Source organism: Mugil cephalus, chromosome 11 (assembly GCF_022458985.1).
Source record: "Mugil cephalus isolate CIBA_MC_2020 chromosome 11, CIBA_Mcephalus_1.1, whole genome shotgun sequence".
In the NCBI taxonomy this organism is placed as follows: Eukaryota; Metazoa; Chordata; class Actinopteri; order Mugiliformes; family Mugilidae; genus Mugil; species Mugil cephalus.
The window spans coordinates 9,469,972-9,495,578 of NC_061780.1; the positions used below are offsets into that span (position 1 = coordinate 9,469,972).

The 25,607-nt window shown below is 41.6% G+C and overlaps 3 protein-coding genes across 7 annotated transcripts; 2 read left to right on the plus strand and 1 right to left on the minus strand.

Annotated features, from left to right (window-relative positions):
- The first annotated feature begins 4,174 nt into the window (after window positions 1–4,174).
- msmp2 (microseminoprotein, prostate associated 2) lies at window positions 4,175–7,617 on the plus strand. 3 transcript variants are annotated; one of them, XM_047598975.1, is made up of 4 exons: window positions 4,177–6,173; window positions 6,269–6,377; window positions 6,783–6,891; window positions 6,982–7,617. In XM_047598975.1, the coding sequence occupies exons 2-4, from the start codon at window positions 6,272–6,274 to the stop codon at window positions 7,154–7,156; spliced, it is 390 nt and encodes a 129-aa protein (XP_047454931.1). In that variant the 5' UTR covers window positions 4,177–6,173; window positions 6,269–6,271; the 3' UTR covers window positions 7,157–7,617. The 3 variants fall into 3 exon arrangements, with proteins under 3 accessions (XP_047454930.1, XP_047454931.1, XP_047454929.1); XM_047598973.1 differs by having other exon boundaries at window positions 4,183–6,188; window positions 6,270–6,377; XM_047598974.1 differs by having other exon boundaries at window positions 4,175–6,377.
- A 172-nt stretch (window positions 7,618–7,789) lies between these two features.
- Window positions 7,790–17,061, plus strand: nbn (nibrin). Of its 2 annotated transcripts, none has more exons than XM_047599415.1 (17): window positions 7,790–7,915; window positions 8,630–8,751; window positions 9,896–10,017; window positions 10,107–10,266; window positions 10,344–10,447; window positions 10,534–10,651; window positions 11,580–11,770; window positions 11,905–12,005; window positions 12,102–12,234; window positions 12,329–12,543; window positions 12,765–12,933; window positions 13,068–13,713; window positions 13,815–13,904; window positions 14,583–14,723; window positions 15,041–15,154; window positions 15,244–15,293; window positions 16,760–17,061. In XM_047599415.1, the coding sequence occupies exons 1-17, from the start codon at window positions 7,885–7,887 to the stop codon at window positions 16,791–16,793; spliced, it is 2,541 nt and encodes an 846-aa protein (XP_047455371.1). In that variant the 5' UTR covers window positions 7,790–7,884; the 3' UTR covers window positions 16,794–17,061. The 2 variants fall into 2 exon arrangements, with proteins under 2 accessions (XP_047455371.1, XP_047455372.1); XM_047599416.1 differs by having other exon boundaries at window positions 15,044–15,154.
- Window positions 17,003–24,259, minus strand: osgin2 (oxidative stress induced growth inhibitor family member 2). 2 transcript variants are annotated; one of them, XM_047599417.1, is made up of 6 exons: window positions 24,095–24,259; window positions 21,621–21,711; window positions 21,351–21,487; window positions 21,064–21,255; window positions 20,882–20,973; window positions 17,003–20,800 (listed from the first exon to the last, which is right to left on the minus strand). In XM_047599417.1, exons 2-6 carry the CDS (start codon window positions 21,685–21,687, stop codon window positions 19,612–19,614), a joined length of 1,677 nt encoding a protein of 558 aa, XP_047455373.1. In that variant the 5' UTR covers window positions 21,688–21,711; window positions 24,095–24,259; the 3' UTR covers window positions 17,003–19,611. The 2 variants fall into 2 exon arrangements, with proteins under 2 accessions (XP_047455373.1, XP_047455374.1); XM_047599418.1 differs by lacking the exon at window positions 24,095–24,259 and adding an exon at window positions 23,924–24,069.
- Window positions 24,260–25,607: the final 1,348 nt, after the last annotated feature.

The following is a 25,607-nucleotide window of genomic DNA, read 5'->3' on the forward strand; positions in this document are numbered from 1 at the left end:
AGTCTTTTCATGTGAATATAGTTATAAATAATGGAAAAGGATTTTGTGAAATTAGGAAGCTACATATAAATAATGGCTTGTTATGTAAAGGATTTTCCTGTCTTTGTTTAACCCCACGTACTTTCCTTTTAAATCATTTTGCTTTATATCACCCCGTCATCTCTCACTTTGCCTCACGCTGCCCTCCATCTGCTGGAGAGTAAAAAACTCCCCCCGGGCTCACAATTAGGCAATCAGAGGGCTGTCATTCCGCCCCAATAGGCTCACAAGGTCAGCGTCATAGCAGTGAAGGATACACCGATGGCTGATGGGGACAGACAGTCTGACTGATGTCATAAATGAGGGCTGTTGAACATGAAATGTGGTCTTCGGTTTCAATGTGTAAACGCAAATTATAGGGAGAAGCTGTGTTTAAAATAGCTGATGACACTATTTGGGGTTCGTAAGTGAAGATAGTTAAGATGTGTCCGTTAATTAAATGTAATCTGAATACAAATTCAGATCTAACGTGTTGTAAATAGACCCAAAAGGCATTGTTAGAAAGGCAACTGGACTTGTAGAGTTTCTTGAAGACGTTTCATTGAAGTATCTTCTTCAGTACTGAGAGACTGGAAGTAAGTTGATGTTTCAAAAAGAATCTCTGCGGGTGAAACGCATCAGAAACTTGCTTGACTTGTTCTGTAGGAATCAGAAACTGGTGTCACTAATTGTCATGAACACCTGGATGTTTACCTGTTGTTTGGGGAGGGGGAAGGGCTGTGTCTAAACTACTTTCCCTCTGGGTGTTGCTCTAACTAAGCCATTGTCATTGTCACTGGTCTCAGGGTATGAATGGTGTTAAGACTGCATCCTAAACTTATGGCACATTCAACCTCAGTCCAACCTCCGTCGTTTAGAGAAGGTTTCTCCAATATGGCATAGATGTCTTCTTTTACTCCTCTCTCAAACCGCCTGTCTTCTCCGGCTCAGATTTTGACGTTGCTATCTTCAAAGGAGTGTCCTCTGTCCTTAAAGCGCAGGTGGACCGCTGAGTTGTTCCCTGAAGAGCTGACTCTCCTGTGTTGGGCCTTGCGTTTGTGGATGGGTTGTTTGGTCTGTACATTCCTCACTGCACTGAACAGCATTCACTGCGTTACTCTGCTTCTCCGTGGGTGTTTTATCTTTGGGTTGGACCAGTTTCTATTTCGGGGTTTGAAAAACACTAGTATGCAATGTTTCCTGAGGAGGTTAATGCCAGGTTAGTATCCAGCTGTTAATGACTATTTTTGGCAGCCGACCACCTATTGATTGCCACCTACCACAGCCTGTCATAATATTTATTTATCTTAGTAAAATTAAATTACAGTTTTCTCTTATTTAAATGTTGGTAACAATGTGCTGCCAATGCAGAAAATGGAAAAGAATATCTTTTAATTTGCCTATTTATTTACGCGTGTGTATATACACTACCTACCAGTCCAGAGTTTGACAAACCTTCTTATTTAGTGGTTTTCTTTACTTCCATAACTATTTACATTCATCCCAACAGAAACAAGTCAAGCATGTTTTACCCACAGAGTTCCCTATTCAAGCCTCAACGTCCCTCCAGTCTCTTAGAACTGAAGTGGGGTAACCATGACCTGGATGGCCGAGAACATTCATAGACGTGTTGTAATTAAAATTAAAGGTAAAGTCAAGAGCTCTGCTCCTCATTGACCACCACATCTGATAGTTGATGTGAATTCAACACATGGCCCCCAACATAAAGACAAACTGATATTGATATTTTGTGTTTATCCAGACCTCCAGAGGTCACACTTACAGCCAGAGGTCACGACGTCTTCAGAGTTCGTGCTTATTACTGACAAAACATCAACACATGAGTGACTTTAGACAGACATTCATCCATTCAGCTGCCTACACTGGTACTGGATTTCACACGGAGAGCTTACGACTAAACATTTATCTAATGTGTCTCTTTAGTTTCTGTATATTATCAAATGTGTCCTCGCATTCTGAGACATGTAGCGAGTTCAAATCAGCAAGCACACAAAAAACAGAGAGGTAATAAAATAAAAACTCTTTTCCACAGAGCACCACATTCAAACATTAAGAAACCATGAAGTGTTCTTTATAGCTTAATGATCAGAGATGCTGCAGCAGTCAAGTGAAGTAATTGTCATTATTGTTAGTAAAAGTCTTTATCTGATGGTGAAGGACAAATAGTAGAACGGTACGACCTGAAAAATTCACTTGCGCTCATTATCAGCTGATATCCATCTTTGTTTCTGTGTTTAGTCATCATTTAAATTAACTTTCTGCATTATAAGACAGAAGTTCAATATTACTCAAACCACACTTGTAGATTATGTACAAGTGTGACCACTTGTAATATGGTCATTTGAGCATTTTGAAGGAAAATTAAACTTAAATGCATAAGACGCCAGTTAGATATGTATTATATATGCTTTTATTTTATTTTAACTAATATCTGAATTGCATTATTATGAAATTCACTTACTGTAACTAGACAGTCATTCGCTAGAAGAGTAAGTAAAAGTTATCAAACATTTATCTTTGGATATATAATTTGGATATAATTTAAAGTAAATATTGGTTCAGGATACAACAAGTGAGTTAGTGAAGTGACCGTCATGCTTCATGTTCGTCCTCCCTACAGGCAACAACTGATAGTTATTTGACTCTCTGTGTGCGGTCATGTCCGCGCGTGTGTGTGTGTGTTTGTGTGAGGGAGAGAGAGAAAGAGAGCTCACACTAGGATGAACATCACACATATTGATCGGGGTAATGTGGGGAGGAAAGGCTTCAGGCCACGGCAGCTGATCGATACCTCTAATTACTTGGGACACATGTGTGGGTGAATGTGGAAGCCCCCTCCCCTTCCCTCCCCAGCCAAACTCAAAGGGTTGTATATATAAATGCTGTCCCGCTGAAGAAAAAGTTCACAAGCTCACACTTGATCAACAGTTACACCGAGAAACTTTTTGAGATCGCACACACACACGCAAATCAACAACTTTTTTTCCAAGATTTTCGACCGGACACCGTAACACTGTGCATAGACGAAGGGAGCAAGTAAGTATCTTCATTTTTTTATTTTTTTTGAAATGTGATGTTTGGGGTGTTTTCCTTTGGTGTTGACTTTCTAGAGATAGGTCATTTCATCTGAAGTAGAAATAAGTTTCTGTTCCCATGTATGATTGAGTTCACAGGCATTTCTCTGCTGAACAGGTTGTTCAAGTCTTTCTCAGTTACAATGTCCCTGAAACAGCCTGACTGATTGTAGATAAGAAGCTATCTCAATGAATCGCATGTTTCCTTTGCAAACAGGTTTTTCCACCCACCCTGACTGGCTCACCCTGATTTGCTGGAGGCTGTGTGATATGTTTGATATTCGGTTGTTTTTGTGCTTTATCATGTCAACTAAATATCAGACATATTCCTACAGACTCTGGCATTTACTTCTGATCTTTGCTGTACCTCTGAGAAAAGGCCAGAGATGTCAGATGTTCAGGTAAATGCTTTTGCAGTGTACACAACCATGTCCATTCAGTGTTCTTTGGAATTCAGCTGGTTGAGCTACTGTTTTATCAAAGGACAATTACCATAAAATGTTACCTTTGTGTTCTTAATACAAAAAATAAATAAAAAAAACTCTGTGTATCACCTTTCATTGTTTACCTGCTCTTTCGTTCCTTGTCAAGCACACCCACACCCGCATACAAAAGGCTTTTTATTACAAGGGATCGTGGTGTGCAAGGACATCCTGCTCTGTGAGCAAACACCGAGGCGGACTTGGTCTAGAGGAGAATACTATGCATTTATGAAGACACTACGAAACGCTGTTAAATAAACCACTAATTCATGCATTTATTAAACTGTTAATATGAGCAAATAACTTCACCGACAGAATGTTCAGGTTTGTCTTAAGTAATAATTCAAAAGCCGAGCTGGTTTAGTCCTGACTCTTGACTGATGGGTAATGTAGTGGTTCTTCACTTACATGTGTCCTCTTCCTCTCCATGGAAGAGGACATCAGGATAGATCCACCTGGGCAAACAGAGAAACTGAACATACAGTTCGTTTTTGTCATCAGAGTGAGGAGAAGTCATGCGTGTTTTTCCCGTTTACTTCCCGTACAGTTCATCCAGTTTTCCCAGTTGCCCTTTGGACACATAATCTCATTTAATTAAATGAGAAGGTGTGTCCAAAGGTTTCACTGCTACTGTGCCAGTGAAAGACTGAGAAGAGCCGAGGGCTGAGAGAGCCGCTGGAGCAGATGTGGATATGTGGAAGGTTAAGGCTCCTGTGGTCCCCGTGGTAGTAGGAGCACTCGGGGCAGTGACCCCCAAAACTGGGATAGTGGCTCCAACAGATCCCAGGAACAACACCTGAAGCCTCAGCCCAGGAGAGCGCAGTCCTAGGAGCGGCTAAGACACTGCGCAGGACCCCTCCCCCCGAGCTTGAGGATGACGCAGATACCCCCCATGAACGTGAGAGGGATGTTCTGTGCAGGACATAAATAAAATTTGACGGCTCATTAGCATCATAGAGTGATTCGTTACTGTGTTCACTCGCTTGACTCAAATCTTGTGGTGTCAGATGTAGTTACTGTTTTTATGCTTTGATAAGTCTTTAATTGCATTAATTTGGACTTCCGACTGATGAAACCTCCTCCTCTCAGTGAATGCCTTCTTTATTATGTAACAGTCCATTTTAAGGAAAGCGTAATAAGTGGAGTTTCAGTGTGCACAAGGCCGTTTTAGCGCTCGTGTGAGGAGCTGCCGTCCAAGTCCGTGTTACAAAACAACTCTTTTTGCTGTTACTTAAGAACTGTATTGTAATTTGAGCCGCAGGCCATGCGTTACGTCAGACTACCCATTCTAAAAAAAAAAAAAAAGAAAGAAAAGAAAAGATTGCAAAGAGGTTGCAGTAATGAAACTGGATCAACACCTCTCAGTACACAAAAACCACGTGGAGCAGTTTGCTGAAACTTGAGTACAGCCCGGAGGAAAATGCTGAGTATAATGTGCATGGTGCAGCACTGTGTGCGTCAGAGTAGCTAAGGCATATGCACATGAGGACAAATTCACTTTAATATCATATAAAGGGTAAGTTAGACAAAGCTAACATCCTTAGCATTTTGAAAATCTGATGAAAGCGAGCGGAGTTGAACCAAGTGTTCGCAGAGGACAGATTAACCTCAGAATTAGCCTCTGGGCAGTGAAACAAATCTCTCTGTGTGTATCTTTGTGACAGTTCACACTCACTGCACAGGGATACACATGTAAGTGCTTACCAGAGGACTCTGATTTGTTTTTTCAGCTTTTTCAAACAAATCCCAGCACAAAGACATAAAATACAATGTCCTAAAATATTATATGATACAACAAGATCGACAGACTGTTAATAGCAAATTAAACTAAAGTTCACTGAATCATTTAAAAGCAGATACAGATTCTTATTATGTGCATTATGATTCATCACCGATACAACGTGAAATTGAATTAAGCAACTGATATGCATCAGCGAGCTTTGAAAGATAATTGTTTGTAGGAGAAAGACGATTATTAGAAACATCTGCAGGATCTCTGTTTGTAAACCATAAATTAAGATTTGACGATAAAAACACAAATGTGGCCTTTTTCAGATTATATTTCGAGCAGTGGGTCAAAGGTTCATGTTTGTGCACACACAAGCAGCTCCTGCGTAGGACAATAGGCCACTGGCCTGTTGTCCCATAAGCGTGGTGTCACCAGCGTGATCTACTGATAGGGTCAAATGGCACCCTCGGAGACAAATGTTATCTGAAAGAGTGCACACTGTATACTCTGGGGTTCTGTCTGTGAAACAGTACAAGGGGGAATGAAATAATGCTTGTTTCCGTGTATATTTGTGTGTGTGCACATCGTATGTGCGTGCGCAGATAAAGTATACAGTGGTAATTAAAGAGTGAGGGGGGGTAGACAAAGACAGTAGAAACGAGCGCGGAGACGCAAACATGCTGGTATAAATATCTGAGACCCCGGGAGAGAGTGCATCAGTTCCAGGGAGGCACTGAGGAGGAGACGCGCCGAGGCGACAGGGAAAAAGAAGGAATATAAAAAAAAAAAAGAGGGTGCAGACGGAAGACCTGGAAGACACAGAAACAGAATATTTCATACACAGGACTGGAAACGTAAAAATAGGTAAGAAGACCTTGGAATTTGTGTAATGTGTGTATTTCTTTTAACCTTTGAATTGATTTTTTCTTCTTTTTTTTGTTACAGAAATGGCCAATACAGAGGGAGTAGTCTTGGCTTTTCTTGTGTTCATTAGTGCCTGTGTGCCATGTTTTTCTGTGTATAACAGCGGAGAATGCTTCTTCAACACCAAAGGTACAAGTTTCCCATAAGATTATTTGTGCACACATCTAGTGGCAGCAAGTAATGAAATACATCTTCTTCTTCTTCTTCTTTTTTTTAGGTGGTTTTACTTTGCTTTTTTCTATCTGGGTGGAAATGTTAGATTGCTCTGTATTTGACAGTGTTAACCTTGTTCCTCTGCAGATTTAGAAGAACCAAAATGGGTGGTTCAGTTTATCCACACAAGCTTGTAGCGACACTTGTTGTTTACACACTCAATGCAAATATGAATCTGTAATATGTAATTTCACAAAGACCATTCATAAGGAACACCTTGGCGCTTTAAACTGAAAATGTATTTTGCTGATACTGTCTGCTTTTATTATTACAAGTGTTGTCGAGTACTTATTCACAGGCACTGATATTTGTCGTTATAAGGCAGCTGTGAATACATGGGACAGGTGTACGGGATAGGAGATAGCTGGGTCACCAGTGACTGTTTTCAGTGTGTCTGCATGGAGCCTTTTGGAGTGGGATGCTGTGATCAGTGAGTTTGTTTTCTCACACAATCCAACGAGCACCGACTATATTTGGATGTATCGATCATACTCTAATTTCACTCCGTTCTTCCCCACAGCGGATATAAGCCGGTGGACTATCCAGACTGGTGCGAGGTCATCCGTAAACCCGACTCTTGTACCAGCGTTGCTGTGATGAGAGTCAATCACAAACTACCCTGCCTCTGGGGACAAGGCCGCCTCAGAACAGCCGCCGGCCAGCCGTGGAAATCTGACAATGATCCTATATTTTGAGCTCAGCCACTGATGCAATAGATAAGCGATAGTTACAGTGTAATATTTATTTTATTGAAATCAGTGTAAATCTGATTTTATTTATTTATTTAGCATTTAATTAGCCCCATAACTTTTATTTTGTCATGAGGTTTGTAGAAATCAGTTAACATTATGACATTTATATTTAGGATTTCCCATTTTAAAATTTTGGTGTTGATGTTTGATCTGTTAGTACAAATGTTTGATATGTTTCTGGTTCATGTTTGAAATCAAATAAAACAGCATAGATACTATAATTATAATTAAAGTCTAAAAGTCTAAAATGTCTGTGCCAAATGAATTACTGGAAAAATACTCTGTATTTATTTATTCACTGTTCTAACTGTGTATAGACTGAGTAATGTCTGTGTGTGTTAACTGGAATTAGATTATTATTATATTATTTTGCCTCTCACATGTATAAAGATTCATTTTCTGAATATTTGCCGTTCTCTTTTTTTTCTACTACGGTACCAGATTATTTAAGGGACGCCATAATAAATTCTCTTAACATATTTCTTTTGAGAGATATACAATACAAACTAAATAGCATAAGAGCAAGATTAGACCTGATGAGAGGAAAGGGACTTTTATTTTGAAACACCGGCGCAAAGTTATGACGTCAAAACGTGGCGCGCTGCGAAATACCACCGTGTTGTTGTTGGGCAGTTGTTTTAATTCATGAAAAAGTCATAAAAGACAGTAAAATGTGGATACTCACACCCCTGCAAACTGGAGGTAACTTTTTCCTATCACGGCTCACTGTTTAAAGGTGGCTTATCGCGCTGTCATATAGTTAGAGTTAAGGTTTGATTGCAGTTAGCCGCCTGAGGAGCAATATAACAGACAGCTAGCAAACAGATAGTTTTCGTATGTTCTGTAATTGCAGTCAAAGTCTGCTAAACAGACACCGAAATACGATGTTTTTGAGAAGAAGTTATGTGGGTATGACGAACTCTTTGCACGATGTCATGAGAATGTAGATTATTTAAATAATTAATTTAAATTCAGAAGTACATCCCAAAATATCCCTTATTATCATAGATTAGATTAGATACATGTATACCAAGGGAAATTCAGTGTCCAGTGGCTTCATCACAGTATAAAATAACATAATAATGAAACTATAATAGTCCTGTTGTTTCCTCCTGCTCTTATCCAGTCCGGATACAACCCACAATTACAGTGTCGTCTGCGAACTTCTGCAGGTGACATGAGTCTGTGTTGTTGAAATCTGATACCATGAACTGAGTCAAATAAGTTCTGATGTTTTGTTTTGAATCAGTATTACTTCCTGGTCAAACAAATCCATGGAAAAGGGGTTGGCAAACTTAACAACATGCACTGGTTTATTTCAAGTTGTAGTGCAAGTTTGGAAACACCGCTGTTGACGGTTGTCTGAGATGTTTTTATTACAAAGTCAGTAATCTGTTATCTATCTGTCACTCTTAGGGGAGACCCACTACCTTCGCCCTGATAAAGGGTATGTGGTCGGCCGCAAAAACTGTGACATCATTCTCCAGAGCGACCAGTCCATCAGCAGGGCTCACGCTCACCTCACGGCTTCTGACGAGGTGAGGGAAATACTGGACATGCAGACAGATAAATGAGAAGCAGAGCGTCCTGGACTCAAGTCCATGAAGAGAAACTTGGACTGATCAACTTGTACACGGAAATTATCCTGTATGCAAAACAATGCAAATGTAGCCGTCGTTAGAGAAGCAACTTTGGGGCCGCCAGGCCACTGGTTGCATCCTCTCTTTGTCTGTAGCTGAGATGTCATTAAGAAAAGATATTTTCTTCCATATTCCACAAATTTTCATAGTATCCATGATGGTTTTTATCATTATTTGTGGGACAATAATAATAAGGCAGACTGCAGCGTGTTAATGCTAGCTCTGCTCAGCGTGTTATTACTAGGTCAGCTGAGAAGATGACTGGCTGCAATTTTCCTTCTCTGCAGGACCGATTGCAGCCGTCTCCTCTCTCCTTGGACACACACTTTTTGAGTCCCTGAGGATCAAAACGTCCTCATGCCACAGGGACAGTTTCTTTCCATCTGAAACTGTTATTAAGCTCATACGTGACATAAATGTAACTTGTTTTAATTAATGCTCACCTTCTTAATGCACAGTCTGTGCTTTACAGTTCATCCTCCACTTACACTTTTTGTACATTTCGTTGTTGTTAGATTTTTCAGACTTGTTTATGTTTATTTTACTTATCACCACAACAAATCTTCTCTGAAGAGGACTCTTGATTTCGATTCTAGAAATATTTGCTGCGTAATGCCACTTTGCGACAGAAGATGGCGTCATTCCGCTGGCATCACATGACTGGATTACTACACCCAAAGTCTTGACATTAATTCTAACTATAACCATTTAATTTAGGTAATTTGCAAGAAAAAAGATAAATGCTTGCATTGATTTTCAGATTTGTGTTTTCTGAATCCTCTTTTTTTTTTTTTTTGTCTTTCTGGGTTACTGTGTGTCCTCTGCACCATCAGAGTGTCTAAAGGCTCTCTAATATACCTGTTAATACCTGTTTGGTATAAAGTCAGGGCTGTTTTCCTCTACATTTTAATATTTTTCTGCTGAGCTTTGATTTCTATCCTTAGCTTAATTTTAAAGAATGACTTTCTCTCACAATTATTAATAATTGCACCGAAGATTGTACGATGACTTATGGTTCTCATTGCCTGCATTTCATTTTTAGACACTCACTCTAAAAGACACCTCCAAGTACGGTACATTTGTCAACAACCAGCGTCTAACGGCACCTGTGAACCTGAAGGCAGGAGACACTATTACATTTGGGGTTTTTGAAAGCAAATTCAGGTATGTATATGAGCTGGTTAGTTGAGATTAGCCAGAAATAGTTTGCACGTAGCCCAAATTCTTTATTGAGATTTTGTTTTGTATCTCAGTGTGGGTCATCAGAAGCCAGTGGTGAGTTCATCGTGTTTGGACAACGATGGGAAGGCATCGCTCTCTCAGACCCTGTTGGCTTTGGGTGGAAAGCTGGTCAACAACTGGACTCAGGACTGCACTCACCTGGCCATGCCTTCGGTTAAAGTCACCATCAAGGTCAGGACAAGACTTTATTGCTTTATTATCCCATGTGATGTGTGACTGACAACGTGCTTTCTGTTTTTCTTGGTCAGACCATTTCTGCTCTGCTGTGCTGTCGTCCCATTGTGAAGCCAGAGTTCTTCTCAGAGCTCAACAGAGCCGTCGAGCAAAAATTACCACCTCCTAAAGCTGAGAGGTAAAGTGCAGACATCCCACTGACACTGAGCCGAACCCGAGTGGGTACACAGAGCAACATTATCTCCTCTGTGCATTATTTTCAAGCTTCATCCCAGAGATCGATGAGCCCAGCCTGAGTAAAGAGGACGTGAACGTTGGATTGCTTCCACTTCGCAAACAGCTTTTCACTGGGAAGACCTTCGTTTTCCTCAGTGCCAAACAGGTCTGCTTCTTGTTTCTTTGTGATAATCTACGAGCTTTTAATATTCTGGCCACATTTGCAGGTGAAAGTTAAGATAATACAAAATTTACAGCTGATTCATTCTCAGTGAAGGAAAACAAGGCATGAGAACATTTTATGGTTCCTACATTGCTCTTCTTCTTTTTCAGTTAGCTTTTAATTCTAATGATATGATGTCACATGATCGAGTGTTTTGCAGCTACATATCAGTTACCAGGCAATCAGCGGCCAGGGATCCTCCGGGAGAGTTGTTGCTCAGCAATTACAAGCTTTTTTTTTTAAAGGAATTACACATATTACCTTACACATTAAATGAAAAAAAATATAGATTTTATTGCTTTATTTAATAACAATATAGAGGAAAACTAATTATCATCCTCAACTACAACAGCAGGTTTTTTTATTTCACGTTTTATTTTAATTGACTAAAATAAGTAACTCATAGTTTCAGTCTTTACCATTTAACTTGTTAATTAATCGACACGTCCTTTCAGCACTAGACATCCGTGTCTTCATTTCATTAATGAATGCTACAGCTGTGAATCATACACAGAACCTTAAACTAAACACGTATCACTGTGACCTCTCTGCCATCTCATTTTGCCTAATTGACACAACAGTCATCTGACTCGCTGACATTTGACATTGGTCGTGAGGTGGCTGACGCTGCTGAAGACACTGAAGCCGTCTTCTGAATCTTCGTATTGCTTGCGTCTTTCTCACCTGTGTTGAGGTTCCACTTCTGTTTAAAGAAGCCACGTGAGAGCGGCTACAGTTGTCACATTATGAGGTTTTGCATTTCTAAGCGTGACGTTGCAAGTTTACATGACTGAAACAACATTTGACTGCTGCAATAACTACACAATCTACATGGAGGTAAACGGCGCTGCTTTATTCTGTCGTTTTGCAGCTGAAGCGGCTGAGTGCACCAGTGAGTTTTGGAGGTGGCAGGAGCCAGCTGCTGGAGGAGGGGTCCCTGCCCCGGGACCTGCTGGAGTCGCCGCAGAGCTGTGTGGTCGATGTTATGTCGGGCAACTCACAGTCTCTTCTTCCTCCCTCTGCCACAGAGTGGGCAAACTCTGTGAAGAGCATCGTTCAAAGGTGCAAACTCCTGTTCCTCTACAGGGAAACACTTTAGGCTGGGCTTGGAAAATGTACTTGTCAGTGTGACTGAGTGGTTTTTGAATACTATAAATGTGTCTCTCTGGTATTTTTTTTTATTACCGCTGACACAGAAAGGGCCTACGGGTCATCACAGAATCTGAAATTGGTTTGGCTGCCATCCTTGCTTCCTGTGACAAGCACTGCAATCCGTCCAGTCACATATCAGACTCAGGTGGGTGACCAACAGACAGATAGATAGAGAACTTTATCGTTTTCATCTGTGTTTTCTTTTCTGATGTGTTTGTATCTTTTTTTTTTTGTGTTGTAGACAGTGTCCCGAAAATGAAACCCAGAATCCCAAGTGCATCGCTGTCACAGAGCGTGGCTGTGGATGAGACTGTGTTACCTGCAGCATCTCAGAACATCACAGCTTATGCAGTGAACACAGAACAATCACAGAGGCACGGACAAGCCCTCACAGACACACACTGAGTGTTAAAGTTCTTGTTTTTGCTCCAGAATGATGTGTATAATTTTATTTTTTTTTTCTGCTAGGAATCCATATGCAGTATGCGAGGTGAGCAGGGTGGCATCTGTAGAAGAAACTCCAGAGAAGAAGCAGAACCAGAGAGCCGGTCAGCCCCACGGATCCAAACTCACAGCTAAGAAGGCCGCCATGCAGTGTATTGTGGCTGATACAATGAGCTCATCGTGCAACACTGGAGAGATCATAGACTCTCAGAGGAAGAAACCTGACTCCACACTAACAGGTAGCTGCAGGAATTATTTAGAGGTCCACAGATCCATCTTTCTCTCTATTGAACTCACTTACAGAGTCTGGTACCAGCTGTCGGTTTTCGTTTTCCAAACACTGCTTCAAACAAAAATCTATCAGACTATTCTTTGAATTTACTCGTCATGAAAGCACTGATCTAATGCGTCTAATGCTTTAAGAAATATTCTTTAAACTCAAAGGGTTTTGTTCTTTTAGGTTCAGGCAGTGCTCACATCAGACCCCCAACATCCACCTCTAGGACCAACAGTGGAATGAAGGCCCCCTTTTATAAGCAGTCTCCTCAGAAATATAAACCCTCTGCACAGGCTTCCCCACAGAAACAGTCCACTCTGACCAATTTCTTTCAGGCTGTCAACAAGAAAAGGTAAACATCTCTGATCTTTTTTTAAAGCTGCAAGCTGATACTAATTGTACAACCAGCCATAACAAATACACCTTCGACTGCCAACAATGGGTGGTTAGTCACTGTCTCTGTGTGTGTTTCACCCTCTCATCAAGGCCTTTGGAGGACGAGCTCTCCGCCGGCATGTCAGAGCCGAAGCGTCCCGTGCTGGAATCATCCATCTCGTCTCAAGCACCAAACTCCTCCACCATGCACAAAGAAAGCCCTTCGCCTGCACTCAGAGGGCCTGCGTCCCACACTCCACACGGGTCAGCAGCGGACTTGTTCACGGCTCAGTCGGAGACTCTCTCAGAGGAACCACGGAGTAGAAAGAGGAAGGAGATGGAACAAGAGATACAGATAGACGAGCTGGAGTCTATTATGTCTCTGGATATGGACTTCATGGATGAAGATGATGATCAAGGCAAGCACCAAGCTCAACCAAAAGCGTTCAGTCCAGCCACACAGAAACAAGGCTTGAATTCTGAGGAGACTTCGTCCTCATGCAAGAGGCAACGGGTCCACGTTGAAGAAAATGGAAAAAGTGTAAAAAGGCCTGAGGAGGTGGGCATGGCGAAGGAATCAGGGCCCCCTAAGAAACCACAGCCTGAACAGCATCGTGCTTCCATCAAGACGGAGCCGGTTCATCCCACGGACTACGTGACAAGTTACCACAAGTCTAGTAAACCTCCACAGAAATCGTCCGCCAGCTCAAGTAAAACCGTAATGCCTTTCGAAGAGGACGAAGGGTCTTTCATTGAGGTGAGGAAGTTTCATTCATTTTTTTAAAACAATGGCCTTATTTGGTTGTTTTGTATGCACATCTCACTATAGCTCAGTTTCCAACTTGTCTTTTTCTGCAGGATGTAGAACTGCTCAGCGCAGATATCTGCCAACCTAAAGAAGAACCTAAAACCCCGCTGAGGCCTGTTATGGTCAAGGAGGAGGTCGGAGTAAGTCGTGTGAAAGCTCAAGCTGTTACAGTGTTCCTCTCTTTGAGTGGCTACCGTTTTCTAGCTACAGTATTTCCTAATGATGTATTTTTCAAGCCTTACATATTCATCAGTGCAGCCTGTCCTCAAAGCCCTGGAAAGACAAAAAGTGCAGGACACATCAAAGTCTGTAAAGACGTCTTATTTCCAACTGCAACACTGTTTGTTAAATAGCACATTAAAAGGGTTTCAGCAGCTCACGGCTTCACGTCTCAGAGCATCAAATTTCAGTTTTTTTAATGTCTGCTCGTTGTTGTTGTTAAAATCTCCCCAGTGCAGTTTATGCTGTGACGTTTCCTGTGTCTTTAGGATTTAGACAGAACACTGAAGATGAACAGTGATGTTATTCGAGGGTCTGAGGTCCTTTAGGTGAACCTGGTTGGGCCGGCTGTGGTTGTTCCTACTAAGAAGACGCAGTGATGTTACTGAAGTGTCGTACTAAAGAAATGTCAAAGACTAAAGAAGTGTTTAGTATCTTTTTAGTGTTCTGTGATAATTACTCAAGTCAAAAACCTTAAATATATTTTTAGTTCCGATACATTCATATCCCCAAGGATCCAATTAAAGTCAACTACTGCTATAAATTTGTTGATCGGTCATAACATAAAGTAACATGTGTCTTTGTCTGATGTTTTGCAGGAACCAAAGATCGATGAAAACCTTCCTAAGAAGCTGTTGTTGGTGGAGTTTCGATCACTCACCGTGACAGCGCCGCCCAAAGTCGAACCAAAACAGATGCGAGGAAACGGCTACGGAAACAACTTCAAATGTTTCCGCAAGGTCAGACCGCAATCCAACACACACGAAACACACACAAAGCAGAGGTTTGTTTGAAATATACAATAAATTATAAAACTCCCCAAAACCTCTGTGGTCGTGTTTTTAAATATTTTAAAACAAAAATGGCTCAAATGTATTGTTGCATGGATTTTTAATTCCACCAAAGTTTCTTTTCCTCCGCTGACATCAGAATTTATTTTCTTCACAACATTTCAATTATTTATGAGACAGAGGTCCATGTTGTTGTGTGCCTGTCCAAATTCAGCTTTCAGCCTCAAGGCAAAGTGGAAACTCATGTATTTTCTTGTTTGTGACAGAAGAACATGCTAGTTGCAAAGGGCTCCCCACAAATTATCGGAGGACCTGATCTGCTGGTTCACGCCAGGGGCAAGAACTCCGATCTGGATGAATGGCTGAAAGATGCTGCGGAGGTACTGTCTGCCTTCTTATTTGTTCGATTTTTGTTTTAGTGTTTGATTTAGTGTGTGATTTGTGGTTTGAATCGATGGCTGTTTTTCAGGAGGAGCGTCAGAACAGACGAGACGAGACCATAGGAGATGATCTCTTCAGGTGAGATACTGGAAGTCTTGCTCTGTTAGAAGATGATGTGAAGTAACCTTGTTATCTCTACTCAGCGTCTTCCTGTAAGGCATCTACGTAGTCACTAGTCACAATTAGGTTTGACAGCGGTCCATTATTTCATTTATTAATGTTATTCTGTTTATTTTTAGTAACGATTTCAGATCTTCCAGCCTCTTTGGTTACTTTAGTCTTGTTTGTTACCTCTGACTTGGTTTGTTCGTTTGTTCGTTTTCTGTAACCGCTTGTCCTCTAGAGGGTCGTAGGGGGGCTGGAGGACCAAAGAAAGGCTCCACTGTTTTTCAATTGTCTTCATTTGAAAACTCATCACATAAAATGATGTTAAAGAAAACTATACTGTTGAGCTAAAAGGCTTGGACTTGTAGAGTTTTGAGAAGACATTTCACTGGAGGGAGGCTGGTTTACTCGTCCCTCAAACCATCTGTCTTCTCTGGCTAAGAATTTGACGTTGTTACCTGAGAGTTTGAGTGAAAGCAAGAAATCTATGTCATAGCGAAAAAACCTTCTCTTGACAGAGGAGGTGGACTGAGATATAATTTCCAATACAGTCTTAACCCCAGGAAGTCCCCAAGAACGTTCAGCACCATCCACACCTTGAGATCAGAGCCTGTCACTAACGGTAACCAAGTTTCTGGTTTCTACAGAAACAAATCAAGCAAGTTTCTGATGGTTTTACCCACAGTTTCATATTTAAACCTCAACTTCCCACCCGTCTCTTAGAACTGAAGAAGCTGCTCGGATGAAACGTCTTAAAGAAACTGAACGAGTCCAGTTACATGTGTTTGTTTCTCTTGGACATTTAAATGTGTAATGAGTGAAACATTTTGTCTCTCGTGTCAAAGCTGCCTGTCTCCTCACTTAACATGCGTGATAGTCATTGTGATAAAAATATAAAAATCTGTCTGTGGACCCTCACTCATTATAATCAAGCGCAGACAACATAATTAACTGGGTGTTATGGAGATGGGGCCTCTGTGGCTCCACGTTAACCAATCAGAACATAGTGATTCTGTCGTCACAGCGGTTGCCGGGGTAACAGAAGTGATGTAAGCTGGCGCTGCCGTGTTTTCTTTGACTAAGCAGAAAAGAGACAGTCTGAGATTGATTTTGTGTGTGTGTGTGTGTCAGGCTGAGCTGTTTGATCACTGAGTCATGCTCAGTCAGTCATGCGTAGCCGGGGAACAGACTCCGCTGCTAAGAAAACAATCCAGTATTTTTTGGGGGGTGGGCCTAAACGAAGTTTCCAGACGAGGTTTATAGGAAGCTTGTTTGCTTTAAGCTGTTCAAACACTGTCCGTGTTTTACAGCGCTTAATTTGGCCTGTTTTTATTGTTTGTTCAAAATGCCTCTGAGGACATTGAGGAGTGATCCATGAGGAATGTTAAAAGCCCATCCTCACATGGACAGACGTATGATGTGTGTGTTTGTGTCTTTAGGTACAACCCCTCCAAACTAACCAAGAGAAGATGAAATGCCTTCATGTGGACATCTTCCGGATGGGAATTCATTTCAAATACACAGGAAGTATATATAAAAAGGACTCCAGAAATAATTTCAGAAAAAAATCTGCATGTTTTTTGTATTTCACTGATATTTGCTTTGTGTTGTTAATGTTCATAAACATATTCAGAGTCTAATTAAGCCACTGACAGCAAAAAATGTGACAAAGCAGTCTAATGTTCAGAGATTTTTCTCAAAGTTTTTATTTGTTATTAATAAAAAATTATGGCATACAAAACATTAAAAAGTCTTGAGTTGTACAAGAGAGCTTTAAAAGTCTACATGCTGAAAGCAACCGTTCCTTCGTTTTGAAGTTAAGACCTAGAGTGTTCCCTGGTTTTAGCAGGACTATAAACTTGAGAGGGATTCAAGTGTTATCATTTCTTAAGCCATCTCCACTGAGCCAACTCTTTAGGCACTTTACCAGATCTGAAACTCTTCAGATAAGTCGTCGTTACTCCAAACATCTGCTGGCATTACTGTGCAGATGGTTGGATTCACAGAATAGAGAGTTAACTCACCATTCAGCAGGAATGGTGAGTTAACAGAAGTCTCTTTTTTCTTAGGCTGCAGACTGATCTAAGAAGTTATAAACACATGTTTTTTTTTTTTTCTGTGTTGCAATATTATTATTTTTCTTATTACTGAAATACTTGTGTTACAAAACTCATACAGATCTGGACTCAAATGTTGAGACTGACACAAGAAATTAAACGTCATGCTTTAAAGCAGTGGACATGTATGTCTCACCCGAACAGCCTCATAGTTTTATCTTTAAGAAACAAAATATCTTGAGTCAGCCAGTCCTCTGTACAGTAGTACTAGCTGCTGCTAGGCAGTAGTTCATGCCTGCATGCATATATTTAATATTTATATCAAAACAATATTTAGAAGTCAGTGGAAAAAGCATCAAGGTAGCTCAGATTCAATTGTTAACACAAGTAACATTTTCACTAGTTAACTAGTTTATTACCTAAACAATGTGTTAAACTGAAGTAATAAGACTACATAATGTGCTATTTAGTAATGCATCAGCCCCCAATACTGATATAGATTGCGTTGAAAGAAGCAAAAGAAGAACATCCCTACAAAATAGTCAAAAGTGTCACATCGCAGTAAACGAGTTACCTGTTCATGGCACCCAAAAAATAAATGCATGTGGCATCACATTTTTCAAAATAGCGTTTAAAAGACTGAAAAATATACAAATGAAAGCTTGACTGCGACTCCTCTTAACCCTTTCTGTTATTTGGCACTTAACAAAACAGTCATGGCTGTTTACTGCAGAGATGATTTTAAATCATGACACAAGAATTCAAAATACACACACTAACTGCTAAAGTTAACATGATTTCACCTGTGAACGTTTGACGTGTTTAGTGTATTTTGGAAATAGCTATGGAAATAAAAAATTTTTTAACTTCGACCGTTGTGAATCACATTTCACTTGATCAAGAAAAACTAATACCACTACAGTGCTAGATTAGTAGTAAATTGTAAAATATTAAGCAGATGCGAGCCTTTACATGGTGCAACATGTACTACTGTTGCACCCAAACTAGTGGGTGGTGTGATTGTCCTGTTTTGACTTTGTAAAGACCCTTATGTCTTAGATACCCTTGTGTGTCTATATGTGTTTAGAGTTGGGAATGATTCTGCCCAAAATGACAAGAATACTTTTTAATATTCTGCATTGGGATAAATGGATCATCATAGCAAGACATAACATTTGCACTAGTTTCTAGTTATTATATAATTGTTAATTATCTTTCAAATTGGAGGATCACACTAGTGTTTCTTCTTTTAACCTATCTTCTATGAATTACCTACGACAACTTAGTACTCTGTCAGAGAACAACACGTCCATCTTTTTTTTTTTAATCCAATAACAAACATGGGTCAGTGTTGCCCTAAGTGTCTATGTCTCAGATAAAGATAACAAGTGTTTGCTATATGAAGAGAAGTACCTTTAAAGTGTGGTCTTTAATGTGTTCTCAGGTTACTGTAATACAAATAAAATTAGCATTCTGTGTGCAAGAATTCATTCAGATCTGCAAGGGAAATTGTTTGCATAGAAGCCTTTCAGTCGCAGTATAACCAAAGCAATGGGTCAGATTTATTAGTCTACAGCTCCAACTACCTAGAACAGCGGCTAAAAGAAGAATTAAAGAAAAAAAGGCTCAATAATCAGGAACGTTAAGACCTATTATCCATTAACTTGTTGGGTCACAGGTTCTGAGAAGAATCTGGTGTGTGCGTCATTTAGCAAACGCCACCCATGGTTGTGTTACCTACAGTTTGTAGATTTGTAAGTGGGGCCACAGGCTGCTCTCAGAGCACATGCCACTTACACAACTACATCAGTAAGTTACATCTTTTGAAATGAAGTAGTGGTCTTATATCTTTAGTTTTTCTTAACAGCTAGGTTAAATAAGACCCAAAGCATGATAAAAACAACAAGTTGAAGACACGTAGTGAATGATTAAATAACCTGATGAAAATAAGGTCCTTGTCTGTTATGAGGTTACAGATTGATTAGAAAACATTGGCACATTGTAGCTTGGACATATGGGGACTTCATATGAAGTCAGATTCTTGAAAACGGTTCTTTGTTTCTGTAGAAACTAATTGGTGTACATCCATTGTCCTTTTGGTCTCAATGTTGTAAAACCGCCTTTGATGAGAAAACACTGCGTTAATGCCAAAAACATATATGAACTCCCCCCTCAGTTGGTAAAAGAGTTTGAAACCTGCTCCCAAGACTCGGTGTGTTGTGCACTTTTCTCCATCATGTTTCCAAGATGTTATTTCCTCCACTGCTGATGAGCTTCCCTTTCTTCTTGAGTCTCTTCAGCAGACAGGAGGAGATGCCTAATGCCCCACCCTTCAAAAAACGAACAAAGTTGTCTCCCACCAACGGGCCCATGGCAAACAAACCTGGCTCCTTGGTACACTCAAAAGTGTAGGGGTGGATGTCAATGGGGTTTTGCTTGCAGGAGATGGGTTTTGTTGGATCCTGACCCAGGTACTGGCCCTGCCCCTTCAAGAAAAACAAGTTTGGGTTTGTCCCAATTAGGACCAGGGCCATGGAGATCTTGAAGGCTTTGAGGGAGTTGTTCCCCTGCAGCAAACACTTCATGTCAGACTGGAAGGACACCACGCAGTGTTCAGGGAAACTGGTGTAGTCAGGAAGGAGACTGACACTGGTATTACCAGCCATGTTCCCTGCAACAAGTTGGGGTTTGGGGCACATCTTGGCACATACGGAAGAGGCAATGCTAACCACCTGGGGTCTGTTGGGACCTGAAGAAGGATCCACATTTGTGTAGGTCTGAGAACACATCATGTTGTAGACTTTGTGGTACTCTGGATACAGGGTCTTGGGCAGCTGCTTAAAGATGAGGTCTGGGTCGTCTACCCTCTTACGAAAAACATGAATCACTCTAATATTGCTGTTGCAAGCACACAGAACCGCATCAGCAGCACTTAAACCGGCACCTACGATTAGAACTGGATCAGAGTTCATATCCAGTTTTCTCCGGCTTACAGCCAAGCCCAGGTCAGAGATACTGTGGAATACAAAAGGTAGGTCCTCCCCTTCTGTGCCTAAACGAACGGGTGAATCTGATGCACCAGTGGCTAGGACTACGTTCTCAGCAAACAGAGAGAAGGGGACATGAGTGTCATTCTGCACCTGCTGGTATCCCCTTATTTCCCAAAGAGCACCTGCTCCTCCACTATTTACACACTCTACTCCGTTTCCCTCAAAGCCTTGATTCCCATTATTCCCCACCCCTTCATCTCCTGGATCAGTGTGCCCATTTTTCAAACCTTCCCCATCGTGCCCCCGGGAGAGTTTCTGGACGGAGGTCACATAGGTGTTGTCAACAAAATTCTTTTGGAGACCCTTTAGCTTCACATAGTTGCGGTAATAGGACGAGATCTCTTCGGGGGTTGCTCTATCATTGGTTACATCCCTAGAGAGAGGGGACAGAGATAAGGAAGAAGGTAGAGTTTAACTGAAGCTTGAGTCTTGGCTGTCAGACTTATCTCTTTACCTGCGTTTTCCATTGGTCAAGTCTCTATAGTTGACCCCTGGAAGCTCCATCCAGATGCCAAGACTAATAGTCAGCATCGAACCCTCCATCGCCTGAGGAGATGCGAGAGGCAAGGTCACTGACATAACAAAGGCATCGTCTAAAATTACGTATTGTTACAAAGTTGTGGCCGATGAACTTACATGCCAGGCACCCCCGGGTGTTGCTCTCCCCAGAACCAGATGTGGGATGTGTTGCTGCTTGTCCCTCCGCCACTGAAGTACAGGAGGGAACTCGTAGCCAAAGTCAGCATTTGGGTGCAGCAAAGTGTCAAAAAGCACAGCCACGGGATTACCTGATCTCCCCTCGAGACCCTCACTTAAATATTCCAGATCCTGCCAAAAAAAAAAAAAAAAGGTCCAAACCTGAGTGGCTGTGTGATTATGTTTAGATTAGCAGGGAAATTGTAGTTTGTTTTTGTTTTTTTAACCTGTTCTGTGATGGGGAGATGTTTGGTCTCCTGCAGTTTCCTGTATAGTATTGGGTTTGGGTGGACAGTTGTCGTGTCTAAGTAGGGCTTGTATCCGCTCAAAAGGTAGGACAGACAAATACCTGATGGTCCATTACCTACAACCAACAGAGGTTTGAGAAACTGCAGTGATTAGCGCCTCAAAAGGCAAAATGTGAATGTGTGCAGGATTGCATTCAGGTTGGATTCATCATGTAAAAGCAATTAAGGAATCTGTGGGGTAAAAATTACCTATGATGACCACAGGGACAGTGGGTGGGTGGTCTTGGGGTAGAGTGGTCTCTTCCAGCAGAGGCATGGCTATAGCCTGGGCCAGAGCCGGCTGTAAGGAGGGACAGAATAGTAGAAATGTTAAGATATTTCCAGACTAGTCTGTAGCTGTCCATTCAATACCATCAGCTAAAAGCAGAGCCTCATTTCTGCTTTGTTCCATCACTGTTTCCAGGTGTCTGGGACAAATTTTTTGAACAGGTTCAAACCGGCTTAATTTCTTTGTGTCTGCCAGTGTTGTTAGCCATGTCTGTCTCCATCCACATCATCAGCTGATTCAGAAACACACACTGAGGGGGAGAAAACCTTTATTCATCCTGTTGTTGTGCTTCCACACACGGCCGTGACCCCCTCCACCCCCCTCCCCCTGTCTGTCTGGGACTCCACACACGTGGTAACACCCCGCCACAACACAACGTGCCCCAAGCTTTCCTCACTGCCGTCCCGCCACCGGTGTCCACACACCCCCTGTCCTGTCACACAAGGCCCGCGGCGAGACTCGCCTCTGCTAACCCCGGTGCCGCTTTCCACACAAAAGGGAGTTCTAATCAGATTTATGTAGGCTTGAGTCTGTTGTGAAATGTTGCCGCTGAGCATGTGTAGTGCGTGTTTGTGTGTTACGAGACAGTGCTATTGTGTGCCCGCTGGGCAGCAAATCCCCTATGATCACTCCTCCGGGTGGGCCCTAATCCCACTGGGCCTGTTTATGTCTTTACCGACTCTTTCACCGGCAGCAGGGTGAGAATGAGGTCCTGGCATGCAGACAGACCAAACCATCACAGCTCCTGCCCAAACGCACTCCCGCCAAAACATCACGCACCAGATACAGTGAACAGTGGCTTCTTGCCCCCCCCCCCCTTCAAACCACAACACTGCCCATGCCGGTTTTGTCTTACTTCTTACTACTCCGGCTCATTTCCCTTAAAAGTCTCCGGTGTCATTCGCCTGGTTTCACGTGCACCCCCTGTCTGACCTGTGTCTGTAGCCCAGCTGGTTGTCTTTGGTAATCTGCTTGTTTACCCTTTTCAATGAAAGCGACTGGATTCCACACACGGCCAGCCCCGTTTGGACAATGTTGTGCCCCCAGTTGGCAGGCTGGTGCTGGCATTTCTATGTCAGTGGTCAATCTGATAAACCCCACAGTGTTTAAAACGATGTTTTGTTTCTCTTTTGCTTAATGTTTGATTTTGCACTCCCTTCTTGTGTTTTATTGTTTCAGCTTTTTTTAAAAAAAATTTTAAACCAGCCTGGAAGTTGATTCTTTTGACAATGCAAAACAAAAATTTTAAATGCCTTTTAAAGCAAATGGAACAAGATTCAGTCACACACTTACATGCAGCATTTGTTTTAAATGGGTAGGTTGCAGTTCAGTTTAGTGCTGTGGTTGAGCAAATGTATCTATTCCAGCTCAGTTAGGTGTTGCACCCTTTTGAGAGATGATGCAACAGCAGTTCTGTATGTATCATGTGCGGTTTACCCTTATTATATAATACAGTTATATATCATTTTGACATGAGGATGACAAATTATTGCAAATAAACGATAAACCCATGTAGCCCCTTTCGTATATATGGTATCTTTAATAAATCATCCGTGCGGATCAGATCTTTTTTTGTTTGTTCGATTGTTTTGCACGGTCTTCCTGTCCAGCGTGTAGGACGAACCATACTTTTCTAGAACATGATTCTCCGAGTATTGTGGGCTAAATTAAACTATGTGTTAAAACTTTAAGGCGAGGCGAATGTTCCGGTTAGTCAACAATACAAATTGAATTATTTTGTATTGTTCGTTTCGAAAAGCATCCACAATCCCTCCCCCGTTTCTATTTGGGTGTGTTTTATGCATATGTGTGTGTGTGTGTGTGTGTGTGTGTGTGTGTGTGTGTGTGTGTGTGTGTGTGTGTGTGTGTGTGTGTGTGTAATCTCTGTATTTTGAAACAATTCACAAGCATCGTTCCGAAGGTTAGTTACAAAATGAGGTTAAATTCAACCTAGTGCTAGACTGGTTATATACGCGGATGATGCTGAAGCGCAGGCTACTGGAGGAAATGAATGATGCAGCAGTCTCTTGCCCCATCATGCACACCATCCTCATGGACGCACAGGCTCAAATCTCCCACTACACTCCTGACTCCGAGCATCCTGCGTCCAATAAGACGCAAGGCGCACATGCGACAGTCGCTATGTCACCACCATTGCATAATTTAGGTCAAACACACACTCAAAGGGCATCCGCAACATTCAACCAAGAGCTGGATCTCTTACCGCGGTGAGGTGTATCTCTCTATCTCCAGGTTGCGTCCTGTTATGTTGTCACAAATGTCTTTCTAACCGTATAAATAGGCAGACGCCGGTGGGAGGACCTACCGTCCAACTGTCTGGGGTCTTGTGCGAGATAATAAGCCAGCCTCTCTCTCTCTCTCATCACACACTGACCTGCGTGCAGTTAGATCCGAGCAGACCTGGTCTGTTCAGGTCGGAGCAGCCTGGGAATGTCGACTGAGGAGGAGGTCTTGCCGGAGTCTTGATGGCAGAGTATGAAAGAGAGAAACCGGGTCCTGCGTCTGCTTTTGTCGTCACATGCGCATCTCACTGTGCACCGGCAGGCGTGAGCGCGTTCACGGCGAGAGGAGAGAGAGAGAGAGAGAGAGAGAGAGATAGAGAGAGAGAGAGAGAGAGCCGGAAGATCAGAGCATCTCTCAGCATCCGACACGGCTTAAAGTGGACCCTCTTATTTTTAGGACGTGCACCGACTAAATGTAGATGTAGACTAAATGTAAACGAACATCTTTATCTTATAGTCGATGGACGTCTGTTATGTTATAGGCGTACCCCTCTGACTATAGAATATATGTATTTCTGGCATAATAATAATATGTTTATTTAGATATAACATCCTTAAAACTGAGTGCACAAGGTACTTTCAGACAAAGGAAAGATCTGAGAGAGCCAGACAGTGCCAGCAGGAAGGAGATAGGTTAACACTGACAACTGAGTAAATAAATATGTAATTTTATTATAATTACAAACAACAAAAGGGCGGTTAAAATATGTAAAAAGAGATTTAATTCTTTATTAATTTACGATTTAATGCTTTTAATGCTAAATAATGTTTTTGTTTTTCTGTAATAAACAAGTTGTGAAAGGTGAGTCCAAAACTTTCAGGTCCCTGATATTATTATTTTGTTCAGTACCTGAACTAGACATATGTGTCGGTTGTGTTGTAAATTGGTCACATATTATTTTCTATTCTTATTTTTATTATTTTTCTTGCATAGTCGACCCATATGTGCACTGTGTGCACTGTCTGTGTGACTGCCGAACGTCTCTGCTGCTGTTAACAATGAGAATTTCCCCATTGTGGGATGAATAAAAACACATTTTATTGTTAGAAATTTATGTTGTGCACACTCATATAGCATTTCATGCATTTCATCTACAGACCTACTGTGTTGGTGTTGGCATGTATTGGCAGACAAACATAAAATGAACATATTTCAAATGTCTCTGAACCATTTATTTTAGCTGTCGTCTGACTCCTCAGACCTTGTGGTGACACTCTGTAACCACAGCATCTTGAGGCAACTGGACTTGACAGTAATGCTGCGACGAAGCAGGAATCGAAGGGCTTGCAGTTTTCAATTTCCACTGTCTGAAATATCATTAAGAGATGACCGTTAAGAACAACTGTGGAGGTCAAGATGAGCCCTGCAAACTCCCAAATAACTGCCCAAGAAGGTTTCGCTGAACCGCTGTCAGGTAGAAAACTTTATTTGTGACCTCATCACAAAAGTCAACACTTGAGCTCTGCATAGAAACAAGTGCTGTAGATGGAGGAAGCTCAGATTAAGCTCATTGCCTCCTGCAATCAACTAACATACAGGAATAAAAGGAACAGCACTTGCTGAAAAAAAAAAAAAATGCCAGTTGGCAAACTGTTAATCATGGA